Source organism: Pipistrellus hanaki (genome assembly GCF_964339955.1).
Source record: "Pipistrellus hanaki genome assembly, chromosome: X".
Classification (NCBI taxonomy): Eukaryota; Metazoa; Chordata; class Mammalia; order Chiroptera; family Vespertilionidae; genus Pipistrellus; species Pipistrellus hanaki.
In genome coordinates this window covers 9,076,382-9,097,950 of record NC_140524.1, presented here as the reverse complement: position 1 = coordinate 9,097,950, position 21,569 = coordinate 9,076,382, and the positions used below count along the sequence as shown (strand labels likewise).

The following is a 21,569-nucleotide window of genomic DNA, read 5'->3' as shown; positions in this document are numbered from 1 at the left end:
CATGTCAGAGTCAAACATCCAAACTTGTGGATTTACATGAATTTCCTATTCTGAGAGATGTCCAAACTGCTTATATAAAGGAAACTATTGGTCTCTTAAACACAAATATAGTGACAACTTATTTTCCTTAAGGTAGAAAGGGATCATGAAAGTGCTCCCTTATTTGTAGGGCTAGTAAATGTCAGGAACTTTACAAGAAATATTCTTTTATTTTAAAAATATTTTTATTAATTTCAGAGAGAAAGGAAGAGGAAGAGGAAGATGGAAACATCAATAATGACAGAATCATTGATCAGCTGCCTTCTGGTCGCCCCCTACTGGGGACTGAGCCCACAACTGGGGCATGTGCCCTTGACTGGAATTGAACCCTGGGCCCTTCAGTCCACAGGCTGACGCTCTATCCACTGAGCCAAACCAGCTAGGGCTACAAGAAATATTCTTAATCCAGAAAATAGCCCTGTAACACAGGCATCAATAACTTCATTTCACAGATGAGTCGAGTGAAGGATAGATAAGAACTCCCCTACCAAGAAGAAAACAGAGCTAAGAAGTGACATGCAATTTGAATTTGGGTCTGTCACACTCCTAACAGCCAGCATATGTAAAAAAGTTAAAAGAAATCACTTTTCTATTTCTTCATAATGTCAACTTGTTACTCTTAAAAATTCATATTTAATATCCGCAACAAGCCTGAAGAAATCATAAATAAAACAACTTTCACAAGTACCCACATCAGCTTCCAAACTTAGCAAATAACAGGAGGGTGAGATTACATTGTAGAAAAGCAGATAACTGTGTGCATAACCCTAAAAACCTCTGATGGGAAGGCAATGTAAGATCTTGATAACTGGGGTTACCTAACCGCTTTATGCTTTACTGCAGCCTAAATGCTCTGAAACCCAACCAGCAAATGGTATAATGCAATGGTCGGCAAACTGCGGCTCGCAAGCCACATGCGGCTCTTTGGCCCCTTGAGTGTGGCTCTTCCACAAAATACCACGGCCTGGGCGAGTCTATTTTGAAGAAGTGGAGTTAGAAGAAGTTTAAGTTGAAAGAATTTGGCTCTCCAAAGAAATTTCAATCGTTGTCCTGTTGATATTTGGCTCTGCTGACTAATGAGTTTGCCGACCACTGGGATAATGGAAAAAAACTCACGCCCCTGTGCCTTGTCCATAATGTTGCCTCTGCTTGAAACACCTTTAATCACTTCTTTACCTGGGTAAGGCCTCCACATTATTCACGTATTGGTGGATAGCAACTCCTCTACCAGGAAGATTTCCCTGACTTCCGCATAGAGATCGGCCCATCCTCTCTGATCCTACAACCATATATGCTTATCCAGGTATAGCACTCACTACGCTGTATAATCTTTCATTATTGAACAATGTCACCTATTTGCTTATTCATTTCATTCCCCCATATTGAAAGCATATGGCCCACAATAGAAGGTCAGTAAATATTTATGAAAAAAGAAGGAAGGAAAGAAAGCAGTGAGCATACCTTCCCGTCAGGTCCCTTTGCTGACATCATTGTGACCCATAACTGGAACGAATACTTCATTTGCTTTAGTTTAACATGTTGAACTGAGGCTCCTAGTATATTTTCCAGGTGATCCACAACCTTAGAAAAACGGAGATAAAACAATAGACAAACATGTTTAGGAAAAAAAGAGATGTCATTGGAGAGTGGTGTAAGCAAGATGGCTGATAAGAAAGTGCTAGGCCCTCATTTCTTTCTTTCTTTCTTTCTTTTTTAAAAATCTGTTCTTATTGATATTTATTTATTTATTTAGTTAATTAGTTAGTTTAAAATATATTTTTACTGATTTCAGAGAAGGGAGAGGGAGAGAGAGATAGAAGCAACAATAATGAAAGGAAATCATTGACAGGCTGCCTCCTACATGCTCCCTCCCTACTGGGGATTGAACCCACAACCCAGGCATGTGCCCTTGACCAGAATCGAACCTGGGACCCTTCAGTCCGCAGGCTGATGCCCTATCCACTGAGCAAAACTGGCTAGGGCTGTTTTGAGAGAGAGAGAAACATCAAAGAGAGAGGAACACTACCACCACCACCACCACCACCACCACCACCACCAACGTATCACCCTCATCATTGATCCACTGCCTCCTGTACACGCCCTACTGGGCATCGAGCCCAGAACCCAGGCATGTGCCCTGACCAGGAATGGAACTGGCGACCTCTTGGTTCCTGGATTGATGCCCAATTGCTGAGCCACACTGGCAGGGCTAAGCATTCATTTCTTCATGGAGAAACACCAACATACAGACCAAGACCAAAGGAGCTCTGTGGGGGCTCTGAAAACCAGTTAAGACACTTCAGCAATAAAACAAATGACCGGAAAATAAAAGCTGCACCCAAAATGCTAAGACATCTCATGGTAACGTTGCTCATTCTGGTCCCATCGCTTTCCTGGTACAGTGCAGACAGATTGGGAGGAAACCATCCAACTACTAACTTCTACCTTAGGATGAAATGAAAAGAGAAGTGGCATTTGCTTGCAGAGTTCTGGTTAGCATAGAGGCAGCCTGGGGGCGCTGGTGTATCTCTTGCCTGACAGGAGCACTGATGGGAAGGTGGCACAGTTTGTATAATCAGGTTGGAAGCTATCAAAAGCAGTGGTTGGAGCTGTGGCATAAGAGTTGCAAGGTTACCGCAGACCTGTGGGTGTCTGGGTATAAGATATTACAGGCAGAGCAGTAATATAAACCAACTGAGGGCTTGAGAAGAAGCAAGGATGAGACATTTAGGGAAATTAAGACATTAAATGTAGCCATGTGTACAGAGGAACTGGATTTTTAAAATGTACAAAGCCCCAAAAGACCCATTTCCACAGTTTAAAAAAATATGTATTTTATTGATTCTTTTTTTATAGAGAGGGATAGAAAGTTAGAAACACCGATGAGAGAGAAACATTGACCAGCTGCCTCTTGCACACCCCCCCCACTGGGGATGTGCCCGCAACCAAGGTACATGCCCTTGACCGGAATCAAACCCGGGACCTTTACAGTCCGCAGGCTGACGCTCTATCCACTGAGCCAAACCGGTTTTGGCCATCTCCGCACGTTTTGAGAGAACAGGTAAATGAGACACCACCAATGGAAACAAATAAATTCTAGCAAGTGACCTAAAGCAATGGGGACCAATACAATAAACTGTCAGACAATTTACAATAATCCTTTTCAGGAAGTTTTGTGAACTACAAGAAAACACCAAACAGACAATTAAACAAAATTAGGAAAATACTACATGAATAAAATGAGTTCAACAAAGAAATAGAAACAGTAAAAAATCCAGAAATTCAAAAATACAATAATTGAACTGAAGAAATTCAATAGAAAGTTTCCAAAGTAGACTTGACCATGTAGGAGAGACAGAATCAGTGACCTGAACATTAGAAATTACCCAGTTAGAGGAGCATAAAGAAAGCCGATGGGAATTACGGGCCACAATGAAAATAAACAAGTTCCATATTGTGGGAATTCTAGAAGGAGAAAATAAATATAAAGGGACAGAAAGTATATTTAAAGCAATAATGACAGAACAATTCCTAATCTTGGGGAAAGAAATGAACATCTATACTCACAAAGTCCTAAAGACCCCAAAGAGGTTGAACACAAATAGAGCTACACCAAGATGGATTATAATTAAGTTGTTAAAAGTAATATGCTAAGTGAAATAAGCCAGTCAGGGAAAGCCAAGTATCACATGATCTCACTCATATGTGGAATCTAATGAACGAATAGTCTCAGAGATATAAAAGCATGGGACAGACCGTCAAATCTCAGAGGGAAGGCGGGGGAGGATGGGTGGGTGGGAAGAAATCAACAAAAGAACTTGTATGCATACATGCATAACCCATGGACACAGACAATAGGATGTTGAAGGCTTGGGGGGTGAGGAGGGTAGGCTAGAAGGGACCAATGGGGGGGGGTCATATGTAATACTTTCAACAATAAATATATTTTTAAAATTAATAAATATAGCCTTGGGTGAGGATTTTTTTTAAAAAAAGAGTGTTGCCTGCCCCATTTTTTTTTTAAATCAGTGTTGGATATTAATATTGAATGCCAACTGTAATTGAAAAATAATTAAAATTAAAATAAGTGTTAAAAAAAAAAAGTTAGAGAGAAAGAAATTTAAGATTAGCAAAAGCAAAGAGAGACGTTAGATACAAGGGAACTCCCATAAGGCTACGGGTGGATTTTTCAACAGCAACTTTTCAAGCCAGGAGAGAATGGACTGCCATGTCGGTCTGAGTCTATTAAAGCAATCTTTTTCATTTAAATTTTATTTTTTAATATATTTTTATTGATTTCAGAGAGGAAAGAAGAGGGGGAGATAGAAACATCAATGATGAGAGAGAGTCACTTATCAGCTGCCTCCTACCCGTCCCCTACTGAGGATCAAGCCCACAACCCAGGCATGTGCCCTTGACCAGAATTGAACCTGGGACCCTTCAGTCCACAGGCCGATGCTATCCACCAAGTCAAACCGGCTAGAGCTAAAGTGATCTTTTATAGCACTCAAGTTTATAATTGTCTTCCTTTAGATTTCACAGATATGTTTCAACTAAGTTGTAGGTGTTGTACAATCATTTCTGATTAGTTGTTTCTGGTATATCAGGATGATTCTCATTTAGGGATTACATGACTTTAATCAAGACACTTGTTAACCTTACTGTGAGAATTTTACATAAATTTTCTTGATGTTAGAGACATAAAATTACATGTTTTCCAAATAATGATCTGTACTATTTTTAATAGTGCCATGCTTATTTACTGTCGCTTTTTAAAAAGTACTTTTAAAATTTGACAGGGTTCTTCTTCTTCTTTGAATGAGCTTTTGCTTTTAAAATGACAAATCCGTTTCATTATTATAGACGTATTTAAATAATAAAAAGCAGATTAGAATTGGTATATATGCAATGTAATCTCAATTATATAAAATCTACATCTACACATAAGCATATAAGAAAAACTGGACAGATATGACAAAATAGTAATACGGTAGCAGTTACCTCTGAGCAATTTCGTTCTTTGCTGTATTATACTTTATTTTTAAATGTTCCTTTTTATTATTAAAAAACATGTAAAACATAAAAAATAGCTATAAAAATCACACCAAAAGTTACTTAGTATAACTACTGTGATCAACTTAATTCTGTATTCTGACACAGAAATATCTGGTAGACAGTGATGGAATAGGCTGAGAATGGCATCTATCGGTCTAAATATGAATTCCATTAAAGAGATTCTATTTATAGTTACCTTTTTCTGAGCCTGAATGAGTTCCGGGTCCACTTTGGACATTAAAAATGAGCCACCGTCATGTTCCATCCAGTAAAATTTCAAGTCCTTTAAATGTACCTTTTCATCCAGCTTTAACCTGTGGAGGAATAAAAAGAAACTGGTCTGAACAAATTACTTATATATACACTCACTGGTTCAATCTTAACAGTTGAGTATTTATTTGCTCTCGTGGGGCTCGCCCTGCCCCTAGAATTTTGTGCCAGAAATAGTGATAAGCCTTTAGAATTCATACTTTCAATTAAGAATATTACTCTGTCTACATGAGAAAGGACAGTCAAGAATGGTCAAGACTGGAGATGGAGTAAAAAGTCAGAGGGCTCTAGTGAGCAATTATTGTAGTCTATCCAAGAATGATAACCATGGTGACAGAAATGTAATGATGTGGGAAATAATTGTGAGCTAATCTTCATTGGAGATTGCTTAGACATAGGAGTAATAGAGATGGGGAACCAAAATCCGTTTTAGACACACTGCGTTCCAAATCCTTTGGATGCCCAGGATGCTGGTTAATATACACTCCTGTAGCTAAGGTGAAAAGAAGCACTTGGAGATGTGTATTTGTGAATCCTCAATGTACAGGAGGAAACTGAAGTAGCAGGTATACATGGAGTCTTCCTGGGCGGTTGGGGAAAGAGAGCAGAATGAATTGAGCCAAGACCCTCTAGGGTAGCGGTCACCAACCTTTCGGACCTCATGGACCACAGACCACTGGTTGTTGACCACTGATCTAGGGTATCAGTATTTTAAGGATGAACCATCAAGAGAGATACAAAGGAAAAGGCATAGATATAGGAGCTATATCAGAAGAGTATGAATCACAAAATCCTAAGGTAGAGATTGTTTCAAGAAGAAAGGAATAGCTGAAGACAGTTTGGCTCAGTGGATAGAGCGTCGGCCTGCAGACTGAAACGTCCCAGGTTCGATTCTGGTCAAAGGCATGTACCTTGGTTGCAGGCACATCCCCAGTAGGGGGTGTGCAAGAGGCAGCTGATAGATGATTCTCTCTCATCGATGTTCCTGTCTATCCCTCTCTCTTCCTCTCTGTAGAAAATCAATAAAATATATATTTTTTTAAGAAGTTAAAAAAATAAAAAATCAAGTGACAAAAAAAAAAAAGAAGAAGAAGAAGAAGAAGAATAGAATAGTCAATAGAGGTCACCAGTTATAAGATAAGAGAACGTGACAAAAAAAAATTATAGCGGTGGATAGGTGAAAACCAGAATGTAGTTCAGGTATGCTTAATCAGTAATGGAAAAGAAATATCTGAGAGAGTACTGGAACATGCGATCCAGAGCATGGGTCAAAGTATTTAAGAGCAAAGCAAAAAGAAAGACATTTTCTCTACTCTAGAGGGGAAATGAGAAATTAATGGCTGGGGAACTAGAGAGTTTGATGGAAGGAACTGAAGGAAGTTCCACAGATTGCATTTTCTTGGGAAAGTAGAAAGTGTGACCATTTATGTCTGCTGTGCAAAGTGTAATAAAGAGCCGAAACCGGTTTGGCTCAGTGGATAGAGCGTCGATTCCGGTCAAGGGCATGTACCTTGGTTGCGGGCACATCCCCAGTAGGGGGTGTGCAAGAGGCAGCTGATCGATGACTTTCTCTCAACGATGTTTCTAACTCTCTATCTCTCTCCCTTCCTCTCTGTACAAAATCAATAAAATATATTTAAAAAATGTAATAAAGAGCTATATGGGGGAGATAAGATCAACCGAAGGACTTGTATGCATGCATTTGAGCATAACCAATGAACGCAAAACACTGGGGGGTGAGGGCATGTATGGGAGTGGGGTGGGGGTCAATGGTAAGATATGTACACATATAATACTTAATAAAATAAATAAATAAATAAATAAATAAATAAATAAATAAAGTTATAAAGGGAAATAGAGAGATTTTTAGGCTGTATCAATGTCCCAATCAATGTTTGGAAAACATGTGTGATGGCCGATAGAAGAACCAGAAAAGCTTAATTTAAAATGGGATGTCTACATACTCAAATTGCCAAGTGAACGACAACAATAACCCAACTGCCTTCATCCCCAGACAGGCCTCACTTTGTGTAATATTTTCACGCAGTAGCTTATTTTTACAAGCGATCTTCCCAGTGTGCGAAGCATGGCGCCCATCTATATGGAAACTCTCTCTCAGAAAAACAAAGACCAATTCTGTGGTTGAGGACTCCCCGTTTACCTCTATGTCTCTAATGAACAAAGGGGGAAGGGCTGCCTGGACAGAAAGGAGAGAGAATGAAGCAAAGCAGCTAAACGTACTTTTTGATTCCAGGTCCTGCCATGACCCTCAGCATGGGGGCCAGGTCTTCGGCATAGCGGCACATGGGACCCGTGCACTGGAACATCTCCTGGGCTCCGTGGGCCACCGGGAACTGGCCTTTGTTGGAGACCACACCTGAAAGGTTAGAACTCGGGTTAGCTGTCCAGAATAAGACATGGCCCCTCTTACGAGGAGAATCCTATGATTCTTAGCTTCTTCTGACCCACTTACTTCGTTTAACATGATATTCTCAAGATCCATCCATGTTGCTGCAAAACTGAAACTCATAGATACAGATAACAGTATGGTAGTTGCCAGAGGGATGGGGGTTGGGGTAAAGGGGAAGGTAGTAAAAGGGGAAGGGAAAGGGGGCCAAATACATGGTGACGAAGATGATCTGATTGGGCTTAGGGCACATGATCCACTATACAGATCATGCATCATAGAAATATACACTAAGCCAAAACCGGTTTGGCTCAGTGGATAGAGCGTCGGTTTGCGGACTGAAGGGTCCCAGGTTCGATTCCGGTCAAGGGCATGTAGATTGGTTGCGGGCACATCCCCAGTGGGGGGTGTGCAGGAGGCAGCTGGTCGATGATTCTCTCTCATCGATGTTTCTAACTCTCTATCCCTCTCTCTTCCTCTCTGTAAAAAATCAATAAAATATATTTAAAAAAATCATAGTGTTTACTGTTTGACAAATACTCTCCTAGGACCTTTACAACATTAACTCATTTAATTTTCATAACAACCTTATAAAGTAGACATTTTGGCTATACCCATTTTACAGATGAGACCATTGAGGCAGATATTAAGTATCTGTCTACTAGTAATATTACATAGTTACTAAGTGACAGAATATCTTAAGTCTAGCTCCCCAGACTGTTATCAATCACTAAACCAGTGACTCTAAACTTTTGGCTTCAGGTTCCTTTTATACTCTTCAGAATTATAGGGGACATTAAAGAATTTTTGTTTATACAAGTTAAACATATCAGTATTTAACATATTAGAAATAAAAATCTGAAAGGATGCTAAAATATTTGTGTCAGTTTGTTTAAAAATAACAGTAAACCCATTATACGTTCGCACAAAAATATTTTATAAAAAAATAACTATATATTTATAAAGGGGAATGGGAGAATTTCTTTTCTTTTTTTAAAAAATATATTTTATTGATTTTTTACAGAGAGAAAGGGAGAGAGATAGAGAGCTAGAAACGTCGATGAGAGAGAAACATTGACCAGCTGCCTCTTGCATACCCCCCACCGGGGATGTGCCCGCAACCAACGTACATGCCCCTGACCGGAATCGAACCTAGGACCCTTCAGTCCGCAGACCGATGCTCTACCACTGAGCCAAACCGGTTTCGGCAAAAAATAACTATATTTTTTAACACAAAAATATATTTAGAGATGAGGCCATCCTTTTACATTTTTGCAAATCTATAAAGTGTTTGATTGAAAAGAAAAAAAAAAACACCTGGATTCTCATATCTGCTCTGCATTCTCTTTTACAATATGTAATTTTGTTTGAAATATATAGTGAAAATCAATCTCATAATTCAAATGACCTGCCCAAGACTAAATAAAGTAGTTTGTGGTACAGTGATCCAAAATTCAGTTCAAATTGGTCCGGTTCTCTTTGCACTCTACCATTCTGATTTCAATCAAGCTGGCTGAACACATTGAAATAAAATTAACTTCCAAAATAATTATCTATAACTTCTAAGGAGGGAGATGTATGATATCTCACTGCCTCATCTCTAGGTCCTGCTTCATTCCGGAATAAAGTTTAGGGCAAAGAGTACAAATAGCCAAGGGAATAATTTTTAAGGGAAGGGAGAGGAGGAAAAAATTCACATACAGAGTCTTTGGATCTTTGAAGGGCTGTGAGTTTTCTAGTTTTATTTGCTGGATTTTTTCTCTCTCAAATCTTATCCAATTCTATAAGCAGACTTTGAAATGTCTATATTTGTAATTATGTGTGTAGTTACACGTGTACATCGTTAACTAAAAATAATATTGAATGTAACCTGTAATGAAAAAATAAAATTTAAATTAAAGAAAAAAAAGAAAATCAATCTCATATAGATATTTATTTGCAAAGGCAGTATTTTAAAAATCTTAACAGGTAATTTTTCATATTCTCTGTTCATATTATATCAAACCAGGTCAAGTCCTGTTTCTGATAAGATATTTACAATAAGAAATCTGAAATTTTATCAATGAATTTCATATTCTGTTATACTAAAATCCATTGGTAATCTCTGGCTAAGATTCAATCATTTTATAATTCATAACTTTGTAATACCAATCATTAGTGATTTGAAAAATATTCACTAAAATACACATTACATATTATGTTCATTTTATATTAAAAAATTCATTCACATCACCACTGATCTCTAAGAAAAGTCTTAATTATTGTAAGGCTGGTAAGCTCATGGTGGTAGATGTAGGTTTTCCAAATTTCTAATTTTTGCTTGTATAAGGTTCTTAAAATGCATAAGTAAAAGCCCAATCCAAAGTAAGAAATAACAAAAATTAAGAGATAGACAAATTAATCTGTTATATGCATTTTAAAAGTATTTTGTCCCATTTGACCCAGTGATCCCACTTCTATGAATATATCCCAAGAAACTAGAAACACCAATCAGAAAGGATATATGCACCCCTATGTTCATAGCAGCACAACTCACCATAGCTAAGATTTGGAAACAGCCTAAGTGCTCATGAGCACATGAGTGGATTAAAAAACTGTGGTACATCTACACAATGGAATTCTATGCTGCTGTAAAAAAGAAGGAATTCTTACCATTTGCAACAGCATGAATGGAGCTGGAGAGCATTATGCTAAGCGAAGTAAGCCAGTCAGAGAAAAAGAAATATCACATGATCTCACTCATTTGTGGAATATAATGAACAACATAAACTGATGAACAAAAACAGACGCAGAGATAGAGAAGCATTGATCAGATGGTCAAACCTCAGAGGGAAAGTAGGGGAGGGTGGAGGTAAGGGGGAGAGATCAACCAAAGGACTTGTATGCATGCATATGGGTCTAACCAATGGACACAGACATCAAGGGGGTGAGGGCATGAGTGGGGGGGGGACAATAGGAGGAAAAGGACATATATGTAATACCTTAGTCAATAAAGAAAAAAATAAAAAGGTAAAATATAAGTATTTTGGAAATTTTTTATTCTTAAGAAAAAAAATGACTGATGGTTACCAGAGGGGCAGGCGATGGGGGGAGGGCTGGGGGGAGGGCTGGGTGAAAAAGGTGACGGGATTAAGAAGAACAAATCGGTAGTTACAGAATAGTCATGGGGATATAAAGCATAGCATAGGGAATACAGTCAATAATATTGTAATAACTACTGTATGGGGCCAGGTGGGTACTTGAAATAGTACGTGGACTACTTTGTAAAGTATATAATTGTTTTACCACTATGCTGCACATCTAATCTCATACAAAATAATATTGAATTTACCCTGTAATTAAAAAATTAAAAGGACAAATGAATCAATGAAAAGGGTCAGGATGTATTAAATATATAAATGCAGATTGAACTGTTTGAAGGTGCAAATACCAGCCTACTGCATGCACTTTTTTTACCTTGTTTTTTCTTACTTATCCCTGTGGTGACATGAATGTGTAGTGTCTACAGTGTGGTTGTTGAAACCAGAAAGATGAAGAAGTATCAAATAGGACAGCAGCATCAGGGTAGCACAGGTTGTTTTTATTTTCTTACTTTTTTATTACAACTAATTAGATACTGCTTCACTGGACGAAGTGGCCTGTGCACATCACACCAAGGGACATGGAAGTACTCTAACCCACCTTTACATCCAAAAATAAACAAGAACTTGGTAAGGACTGTGGATGCAGGAGAGTCAATGAGGATGCGCCATTCTAACTCACTGTGCTGTGTGTGTGTGTGTGTGTGTGTGTGTGTGTGTGTGTGTGTGGCGGGGTGGGGGGGTGGGACCTGGAGAGTGCAACCCTGGGCAGATGCCCACTGGCAAGACAATTTGTGGAAGGTCCAGGTAGGTTGAGAGGAGATTCCAGCATGCAAGTGATGCAGGCCAGAGGCAAGACTGGATGCATAGAAAAGGGAGAAACCCATTAGGCAGTCCCCCCTTAAAGGGCCACACTGCAGCAGAAGTGATCACTCCGGTACAATAAGTCCGCTACTGTGACGTCATCCACAAAGAAGACGGAAAGTGAAAGTGAGGAGTGACTTCCTTGTTACCCCAAATGGGAGCGTGTGGCTGGGGAAAGCCATTTCTGTCCTGCAGCACCCACATCTCTGAGGAGGGATCTCCGTGACAGGGGTGGTGGGGGAGAAAGGGAAGGAATCTGATAAGAATAGCGAAGGGAATTGAACACAGTTCCTGTTGTCTGTCTCAAGACTTTAGCAGGAAGTCCAACCACGAGCCTCTAGGTCAGTGGTTCTCGACCTTTCTAAGGCCGCGGCCCTTTAATACAGTGCCTCATGTTGTGGTGACCCCCAGCCATAAAATTATTTTCGTTGCTGCTTCATAACTGTGATTTTGCTACTGTTAATGAATCGTAATGTAAATGTCTGTGTTTTCCGATGACTGAAGCAGTATTTAGATTCTAGTAATAAAGCCAGGCTTATGCGGTTAATTAATCTATAATGAAGGAGGCAAGAATATACAGTGGGGAAAAGAGAATCTCTTCAATAAATGGTGTTGAGAAAAATGGACAGCTACTTGCAAAAAACAAACAAAAAAGAAACTACCACTTTCCTACATCACATACAAAAGTAAATTTAAAATGTATTAATACTGGACCATAAACTAGAACATTTCAAGAAGAAAACATAGGCAATAAACTTTGACACTGGCCTATGTAATATTTTCTTGGCTGTCTTCCCAGGCATGAACAATAAAAGCAAAAAGATAGAAATAAGATTACAAAAAACTGCCCTGGCAGGTGTGGCTGTTGGCTGAGCATCGTCCCACACACCCAAAGGTTACTGGTTCAATTCCCAGTAGGGCTGTGCATAGGAGGCAGAGCACATTCCCAGGTTGTGGGTTCGAACTCCAGTAAGGATGGGTACAGGAGGCAGCCACTTGATGGTCCTCTCTCACATAGATGTTTCTCTCTCTTCCTCTCTCTCTTAAACCAATAAAAATATATTTTTAAAGAGATTACAAAAAACGAACAAACTTTTATACAGTGAAGAAAAACATCAACAAAATGAAAAGTCAACTCATTGAATGGTAGAAAATATCTGCAAGTAATATACTCAATAAAGGGTTAATATTAAAAAATATATATATAAGGAGCCATAAAATTCAACATAAAAACAATCAATCCAGTTAAAAATGAACAGAGGATCTGAATAGACATTCTTTGAAAGAAGACATACAGATGGCCATCAGATACATAAAAAGATATTCAACATCATGGATCATTGGGGAAATGCAAATAAAAACCACAGTGAAATATTACTTTACACCTGTCAGATTAGCTGTTATAAAAAATAAAACAAGTCACAAGTGTTCGCAAGGAGGTGGAAAAAAGGAACCTCATACACTCTTGGTTAGATTGCAAACTGGTGCAGCCACTATGGAAAACAGTATGATTCCTCAAAAAATTAAAAGTAGAACTTACATAGGATCCAGCAATTTCACTACTGAGTATCAGAAGAAAAAACCCCCAATAATTTGAAAAGACATTTATACCCCTTATGTGCACGTTTACTTATTTGTTCTGAATTTTGAATTTGTCATCTGCCAAATAGGTATAATTTCTTCCTGAAAGGTCTACTGTAGAGAATAAATAAAATTAGTTATGGTAGACAACTTGTAGAGTACCTGACACAGAGCTGATGCTCAATAATAATAGCTATTTTCAATATTGATAAATATATATGACCATACTTCTAGGTAAAATTATCCTGGTAGGTACCAGATTTCTGAGTCGCTATTAATCATAATATTAATAATATATTAATATTACCTGGGGAAGGTTTGTGTCCAAATATGCCATTGAAGAATGCAGGCATTCGAATGCTGCCACCAATATCAGAGCCCACACCAATCACTGAGCAGGCAGCTGCTAGGGTACAGCCCTCACCACCTATGGGACATGCAAAATACTCCTTTATAATAAATTAGATTACTATTTGTAAATAATGGTTATATATTTACTCATGTTTTCCTTTACTAGAGATCTTTATATTCATACTGGAGATCCGGTGCATGGATTTGTGCACCAGTGGGGTCCCTTGGCCTGGCCAGCAGGGATCAGGCCTAAATCCATCCACCGGGCCTCCAACATCCCCTGAGGGGTCCCAGATTGCGAGAAGGCACAGGCCAGGCCAAGTGACCCCACCAGTGCACGAATCTGTGCACCAGGCCTCTAGTGTGCATATAAGACCTTTGGTTAATCTCTTCCCACTCTCCCTCCTCCAACATTCCCTCCGAGATTCATCAGTCTGTTCCATGTTTCCATGCCTGTGCATTGAGCGTCTGCCCCCTGGTGGTCAGTGTGCACCATAGGTACCAAACGGTCGAATGGTTGACACAATGGTCACTTAGGCTTTTATATAGATGACTTTGAATTACTTCCTAGTGTACTTTGATTACATTTTGTAAGTTGAGGAAACTGACACACTGACTGCACCTTCATTATGTTCCCAAGGTCACGTAGCAAAAACTGTCAATGTTCTCCTTGGCTCTAGCTTAAGCACCTTATTTTACTAACCCACATATATGCCTTGAGGATTGAAAAAAGCCATGTAAATTCTAGTCTCTGATATTTTCCTCCTACATTACTTGTTGCACATTCTTAATCTCCTTTGGTAGATATGCCTTTTTTTTTAACCTTGAAAATGACAAAGCTCTATCATGAGCCCCAATTCATCATCATCAACACACACAACTTGTTTTTGTTTTGTTTTATTTTGTTTTTGCATCCATTCCAATAGGTTATAGACTAGATACTGTATCATGCTTATGATGATAACTTCTAAGTTATTTTAAACCCAGATTACTACTCTGTCTTATATAGGCTACTTGACAACTCCATTGGGTGTCTTACAAACATCTTAAACATAAAATGTTCAAAGTGGTATTCTTAAATCATGCTTCCCCCATTTGTCCCTCCTATTCCCGTTTTCTCCATCTGAATCAGGGGTCCTCAAACTTTTTAAAGTGGGGGCCAGATCACGGTCCCTCAGAGAGCTGGAGGGCCGGACTATATGAACTACTAATTCCTACTGTAACACCTCGGCTGCGCTCACTGCCCAAAAAACCTGGCGGGCTGGATCAGACTCCTCTGCGGGCCGCATGTGGCCCGCGGGCCGTAGTTTGAAGACCCCTGAATTCTGAATGAATTCCTGTACCATCTCTCTAGTCAGAAACCCTATGACTTTTACTTCTCTTTTTACCTTTACACCCACCTCTCCATTACTAATCTATCATCAAGTCATGGTCGATCCAGTCTACCTTTAAGATAGTATATCTTGTGTCCTGTCTACCTTTCTCCATCTACACAAACACTAGTTGAATCCACTATCATTTATATCCTGGACAACTGAAATAGACTTGCAATTTATCTATTTGCTTCAGCTTTTGTTCCTCTACATTATCTGATCTGGACAATACTTCTTAATTTCATCACTAACTCCTCTCTGTCTTACTCACTGCGCTGGGTTTCTTTCAGTTCACTGAACACACTAAACATCTTACCACCTCAGGTTTTTGCACTTTCTGTATTCTGTCACTAGGATTATTTTTGCTTGACCCACTACCCCAACATCCACTGAGTGGTTAGCTGTCTCTGATCCTCTGGATTTCATCATAAAAATCACCTTCTTAATAGAGGATTTCTATGACTATATCTGCTAAATCCCTGAATTTAGTACAGTTCCTGATATACAGCACAGTTATCAATGCTTAGTATCTTCAGAGTATTTTATTACCTTTGTCTCAGGAAGATAAAATTCTCAAGTTAAATGAGTTTCTCTAACTCACATTTTTCTCTCTCTTGCGCACCCCCCTCTACACACACACACACACACACACACACACCAACAGTACGAGTGTTCATTGTCAACAATGTTCTTCATCAACCTATGACAAATTTTATAATTGCCTTTACCATAAACATCTAATTATGACTTTCCCAGAAGTTGGTGCAATAGTATTTGTACCCCTTCTGATTCACTAACAAATGTTATACTCACCTGAACTTCCACCTACAATATGCCGCAAATCATATGGGTTGTTGGATCGACCATAGACCTTGTTACTGGATTCATACCACATGCACAGCTCACTACAGTTGGTTATGCCCAGAGGAATGGCACCAGCTTCCTTCAGATATGCCACTACTGTGGCATCTCTTTTGGAAATGGCATTACGACGATTCACAAGGCCAGACGAATTAGGCATTCCTATAAAGTCCACAAGAAAAAGAAGTTAAGCCCTAGCCAGTTTGGCTCAGTGGATAGAGCGGTGGCCTGTGGACTCCGGGGTCCTGGGTTTGATTCTAGTCAAGGGCACATGCCCGGGGTTGCGGGCTCAGTTCCCAGTGGGGGGTGTGCGGGAGGCAGCGGTCAATGGTTCCCTCTCATCATTGATATTTCTCTCTCTCTCCCTTCTTCTCTGAAATCAATAAAAATATATTAAAAAAGAAAAAGAAGTTAAAATGTTATTAAATAAAAATAGGAACAATTTGCTGAGCACCTCCAATGAACCAACCCAAATATTGTGGGTGATTTTCTTAGTACTGACAGGTGATATGACTTAATAGATAGTCCACAGGCTTTGGAATCAGAACTAAGTTCAAATCATATCTCTGTAGCTTACCAACTCTACAAACTTTGGGAAAGTTTTACAAACTTTTCTGATTCTCTGTTTACATAGGAACAAATGAGATATTGAATGTAAAGTATGTGAACAAATTGAATAAGTAAAAGTGATGAATACAGATAAGCCAGTGTTGCTCAGTGGTTGAGCATAGATCTATGAACCCAGAGGTTACCGGTTCCATTCCTGGTCAGGGCACATGTCCAGGTTTTGGGCTTGATTCCCAGTAGGGGGTGTGCAGGAGGCCTCCGATTGATCAGTGTTTCTCTCTCATTGATGTTTCTATCTCTCTATTCCTCTCCCTTCCCCGTTCTCTAAAATCAATACAATAAAATTAAAATAAAAAAGAACAGTACCTTGTAGCTGGAAAGCTTCTTTGACTGTCAAAGGAACTCCAAGGAAGGGCCATTTCTTTTCCAGAGTTGCATCATCTTCCAACTTCTCTGCAAGCTTTTTATCTATATCGCGAGCCTCCTGCTTAGCTGCCTCAAACCTAGAAACAATGGAACAGAGCTACCTAAAGCTGTGGACCTCGCGAAAGAATATAGTTCTAAGAAAGGCTCCTGATGGCTAACTGAGCTCAAATTTTAAAAATAGGGCCTAGCCGAAACCGGTGTGGCTCAGTGGATAGAGTGTCGGCCTGCGGACTGAAAGGTCCCAGGTTCAATTCTGGTCAAGGGCATGTGCCTTGGTTGTGGGCACATCCCCAGTAGGGGTTGTGCAAGAGGCAGCTGATTGATGTTTCTCTCTCATCAATGTTGCTAACTCTCTATCCCTCTCTCTTCCTCTCTGTAAAAAAAAATCAATAATATATATTTAAAAAATTACTCTCTAGAATAGGGGTGTCAAACTCAATCAGAGAAGGGGCCAAAATCTAAAATCCAGCCTAAATCGCGGGCCGAATGGTTTACTGAACAGTCATAAACTGACAATGTCATAAACTGACAGCCGAGTGCAGTGATGACAGCGCGGTGCGGGCCACATTGCAAGGCCTGGCGGGCTGGATTTGGCCCGCGGGCCTTGTGTTTGACACATGTGCTCTAGAAAAACAAAAACAAACAAACAGGGCCTAGCAGCCATTTCTACACAGGGGCTCTCATGCAAACTCACTTTACAGAGAAACCTATACTGAACTATTGCCTCTGCACTAGACTGCCTTCCTACACCGCGTTTCTGCCATCTGAGCAAGCCCTTGCGGAGAAGTTCCCGAAATCCTATTTCAACCAATAGGACAGAGGCTTTTTCTATACAGAGCTGTGCAGCTATATCCTCATCAGGATCTCTATCAACTAATCAGAGAGGCTCCATGCTGACCAATCAGGATAGTGCTTTTTGGACCAATCAAATTGGGAAGATTATAGTCAGTGTATTTCAATTAAAAAGAAATCTAAATAAGCATAACCATTTATTTATTTATTTTTAATATATTTTATTGATTTTACACAGAGAGGAATTGAGAGGGACAGAGAGTTAGAAACATCGATGAGAGAGAAACATCGACCAGTTGCCTCTTGCAAACCCCCCACTGGGGATGTGCCCGCAACCAATGTACATGCCCTTGACCGGAATCGAACCTGGGACCCTTCAGTCCGCAGGCTGACACTCTATCCACTGAGCCAAACCGGTCCCGGCTAAGCATAACCATTTGAAAACCATAGATTTTTCTGTACATATAGAGCTATGTCCAAAGTAAATTCATTAGCATTTGTCAAGCAAAGTCTAATACCCCAGGGCAGTGACTGGCAAACTCATTAGTCAACAGAGCCAACTATCAACAGGGCAACGATTGAAATTTCTTTTGAGAGTCATATTGTTCAAATTTAAACTTCTTCTAACTCCACTTCTTCAACATAGACTCACCCAGGCCGTGGTTTTTTGTTGAGGAGCCACACTCAAGGGGCCAAAGAGCCGCATGTGGCTTGAGCGCTGCAGTTTGCCAACCACAGCCCCAGGGTATTGCACATACCTATGGGCATCTAGCCACAATTGTGGCCTTTGAGACATGAAATATGACAACCATTCTATAACAATGAGAAGATCTAGCCTGAAAATAAGTCTGACAATCCAGGATATCCAAGGCAAAGGACTGAATACATGAGTTATTGATGATATTTTTCAGTTGCTGAGTTAATTATGTGGCTAATTTACCTAAGGACTTCCTGTTTAATGGGATATTTTCCTTGTTGTTTTCAGTCCTTTTGAGTTGGGTTTTCTGTTATTTGCAGTGAAAAGCATCTAAACTAACAGAGTTGGCAGGGCACTTTTAATTGGGTGGTACGGACAGAAGCTAGATTTCAGTGTCAGTGTAAATATGAGATAAAGACTTAGAGAAGCTGAAACCGGTTTGGCTCAGTAGATAGAGCATCTGCCTGCGGACTGGGAGGTCCTGGGTTTAATTCCGGTCAAGGGCATGTGTGCAGGAGGCAGCTGATCGATGTTTCTCTCTCATCAATGTTTCTAACTCTCTGTCCCTCTCTCTCCCTTCCTCTCTGTAAAAAAATCAATAAAATATATTTTAATAAAGACTCAGAGAAAATAATTGTTGATTACATTTTGCAGAAGCTTGCTTATGTGAAAAAAATAAGAGCATTATGATAGCCAGTTAGGTACAGCAAGATATTCATCTGAAAATATTATAATCCGTTCAGCCATTGTGGCTCACTGGTTGAGTGTCAACCTATGAACCAGGAGGTCATGGTTTAATTCCCAGTCAGGGCACATGCCCAGGATGCAGGCCCGATCCTCAAGGTGGGGTGTGCAGGAGGCAGCTGATCAATGATTCTTTCTCATCATTGATGTTTCTATCACTATCTCCCTCTTCTTCCCTCTCTGAAGTCAATAAAAAAAATTTTTTTTAAATGAAAATATTATAATCTAGCTACTAAAAATTCACAGAATCGGTCCACTTAAAGGCTCTCTATTAGAGTGGTTAGCATCCAGACTTTGGAGACAGGCTTGTTTGAGGTGGATATGTGACCTTCTAAGTAACAATTCTTTAAACCTCCATTTCACCTCTAGCCTATACAATGAAAGCCTAATATGCAAATTGACAAACTGGGGGAACAACTGGTCGCTATGATGCACACTGACCACCAGGGGGCAGACGCTCAATACAGGAGCTGCCCCCAGCCCGCAGGCCCCAGGCCAGCCAAGGCAGGTATCACCCTGCTGATCATCCACAGAGGGAGGCGACCTGCAGCAGGGGCGAGTGGTGAGGCTGGTGAGTGGGTGGTACCAGGGCCACCAAGGCAGGTACCAGCAGCCCCTCCCCCCAATCGCCCCACCAGTTGCCCCACAGATGGTCCCAGATTGCTGGCCAGGCCTAGGGATCCTACCCGTGCATGAATTTCGTGCACTGGGTGTCTAGTAAAACAATAAGACCTACATGCTATGCCAATGCATAAAATACGGTGCCAAGCACACAGAAGCTATTACTATCATCATTACTAATACTATCAAGTTCTCCTGACAGTGAACAAAATCTGTCAGGAAAGTCAAAGGATTAGGGTCTTAGCAGACTAAGTCAAAGCCAAATTGCCCAAATCACAGAATTCAGAGAATCGGCAACATAAAATTTAGGAAATAGGCTGCAAGCCTTTATATCAGAACATACAATGAGAAGAACTGCAGCAGGTATTTCTTCGACATGTCTTACCAGTGTGCCATTATCAGCACCATTTACGGGCAGCCTGTTTGTTGGTGGTGAGACACGGTTCCTGGGACACTTGACACCTAGAAATGTCCCAGCCAGTTAGCACAGGGCGGTCAAATTCCTAACACCTATTCCTTCCAAGTCTAGAGCAGAGGCCTTTCCAAAGACCTTAAAAGCCCCGTTGTTAATATTGCCCCAAACCTACGGCACACATAATCAGCAAATGCAAAGAACGCTAAGAGAAGGTTGTGTGGGCTGAAAGGAAACTAGCTACCATTACACATGGGCTCAGGGCCATGGGCAGCTCTAAGCCTCTGACACCAAAGAAAGCCCTGTAATTCTAGCCCCAATAAGAAAAGAATCCTCCGCGGCCTCTGTAGACACAGACTGAGAACACGTCCTAAGGGAGGAGGCTGCAACGCCAGAATGATATATAGGCTAGACAGTGTGGTGAGTGAAAGGCTTTACTGAGGTCTGAGAGGCCTTTTAAAAAATGTTTTTACAATGGAATACTATGCTGTGGTAAAAAAAAAAAGGAGGAACTCCTACCATTTGCAACAGCATGGATGGAGCTGGAGAGCATTATGCTAAGCGAAATAAGCCAGTCAGAGAAAGATAAATATCACATGAACTCACTCATTTGTGGAATATAAGGAACAACATAAACTGATGAACAAAAACAGATCCAGAGACAGAGAAGCATCGATCAGATGCTCAAACCTCAGAGGGAAGGTAGGGGAGGGTGGGGGTAGGGGAAGAGATCAACCAAGGATTTGTATGCATGCATATAAGCTTAACTAATGGACACAGAGAATAGGGGGTGAGGTATGGGCAGGGGAGGGGGTGGGAATGTAAGGGGGGAATAGAGACACAAATGTAATACCTAAATCAAGAAAGAAAATAAAAATAAAAATGTTTTTATTGATTTGAGGGGGGGGGGAAGGTGAGGGAGAGAGAAACATTGATGACCGAGGTACATGGATCAGCTGCCTCCTGCACACCCCCACTGGGGATTAAGCCAGCAACCTGGGCATGTGCCCTGACTGGGAATCAAACCGGTGACCCCTCAGTGCATGGGACATCACTCAACCAACTGAGCCACACCGGCCAGAGATGAGAGGCCTTTTTAATACTATATATCCTGCCTGCTCCCAGTGGTCTCACTAGAGCAGGGTCTAGGAGAGCAAAATCCAAGGAGGATTCCATCCCCATGCTCTGGTGAAAAGCTGTACAGCCACCTCACCTCTATAGCAGAAGCTATACAGACTGCCATCATCACCTGGTTTACTTGTTTTCATTTTTCAGAATTTTGTTTTTACCCCGCTTCCTCCAGAAAGCTTCCATGAACCACTCCAGCCTGGATAGGTACACCTCCTCCACCCACAGTATTCTCTTCTTACAGAGCCTTAGCTCCACTATGCTGTAAACCAGGGGTCTTCAAACTACGGCCCGCGGGCCA

General features: G+C 40.4%; 1 protein-coding gene across 1 annotated transcript in view; it reads right to left on the bottom strand.

Moving 5' to 3' along the window:
- The window catches only part of FAAH2 (fatty acid amide hydrolase 2), a 48,380-nt gene that overhangs the window by 13,473 nt on the left and 13,338 nt on the right, over positions 1 to 21,569 (bottom strand). The window contains exons 3-8 of the mRNA XM_084871090.1: positions 16,815 to 16,951; positions 15,834 to 16,043; positions 13,604 to 13,723; positions 7,606 to 7,741; positions 5,291 to 5,408; positions 1,501 to 1,620 (exon numbers count right to left, since the gene is read on the bottom strand). Of these exons, the coding sequence (XP_084727216.1) occupies positions 1,501 to 1,620; positions 5,291 to 5,408; positions 7,606 to 7,741; positions 13,604 to 13,723; positions 15,834 to 16,043; positions 16,815 to 16,951 (841 nt within the window). The remainder of the gene's footprint in view (positions 1 to 1,500; positions 1,621 to 5,290; positions 5,409 to 7,605; positions 7,742 to 13,603; positions 13,724 to 15,833; positions 16,044 to 16,814; positions 16,952 to 21,569) is intronic.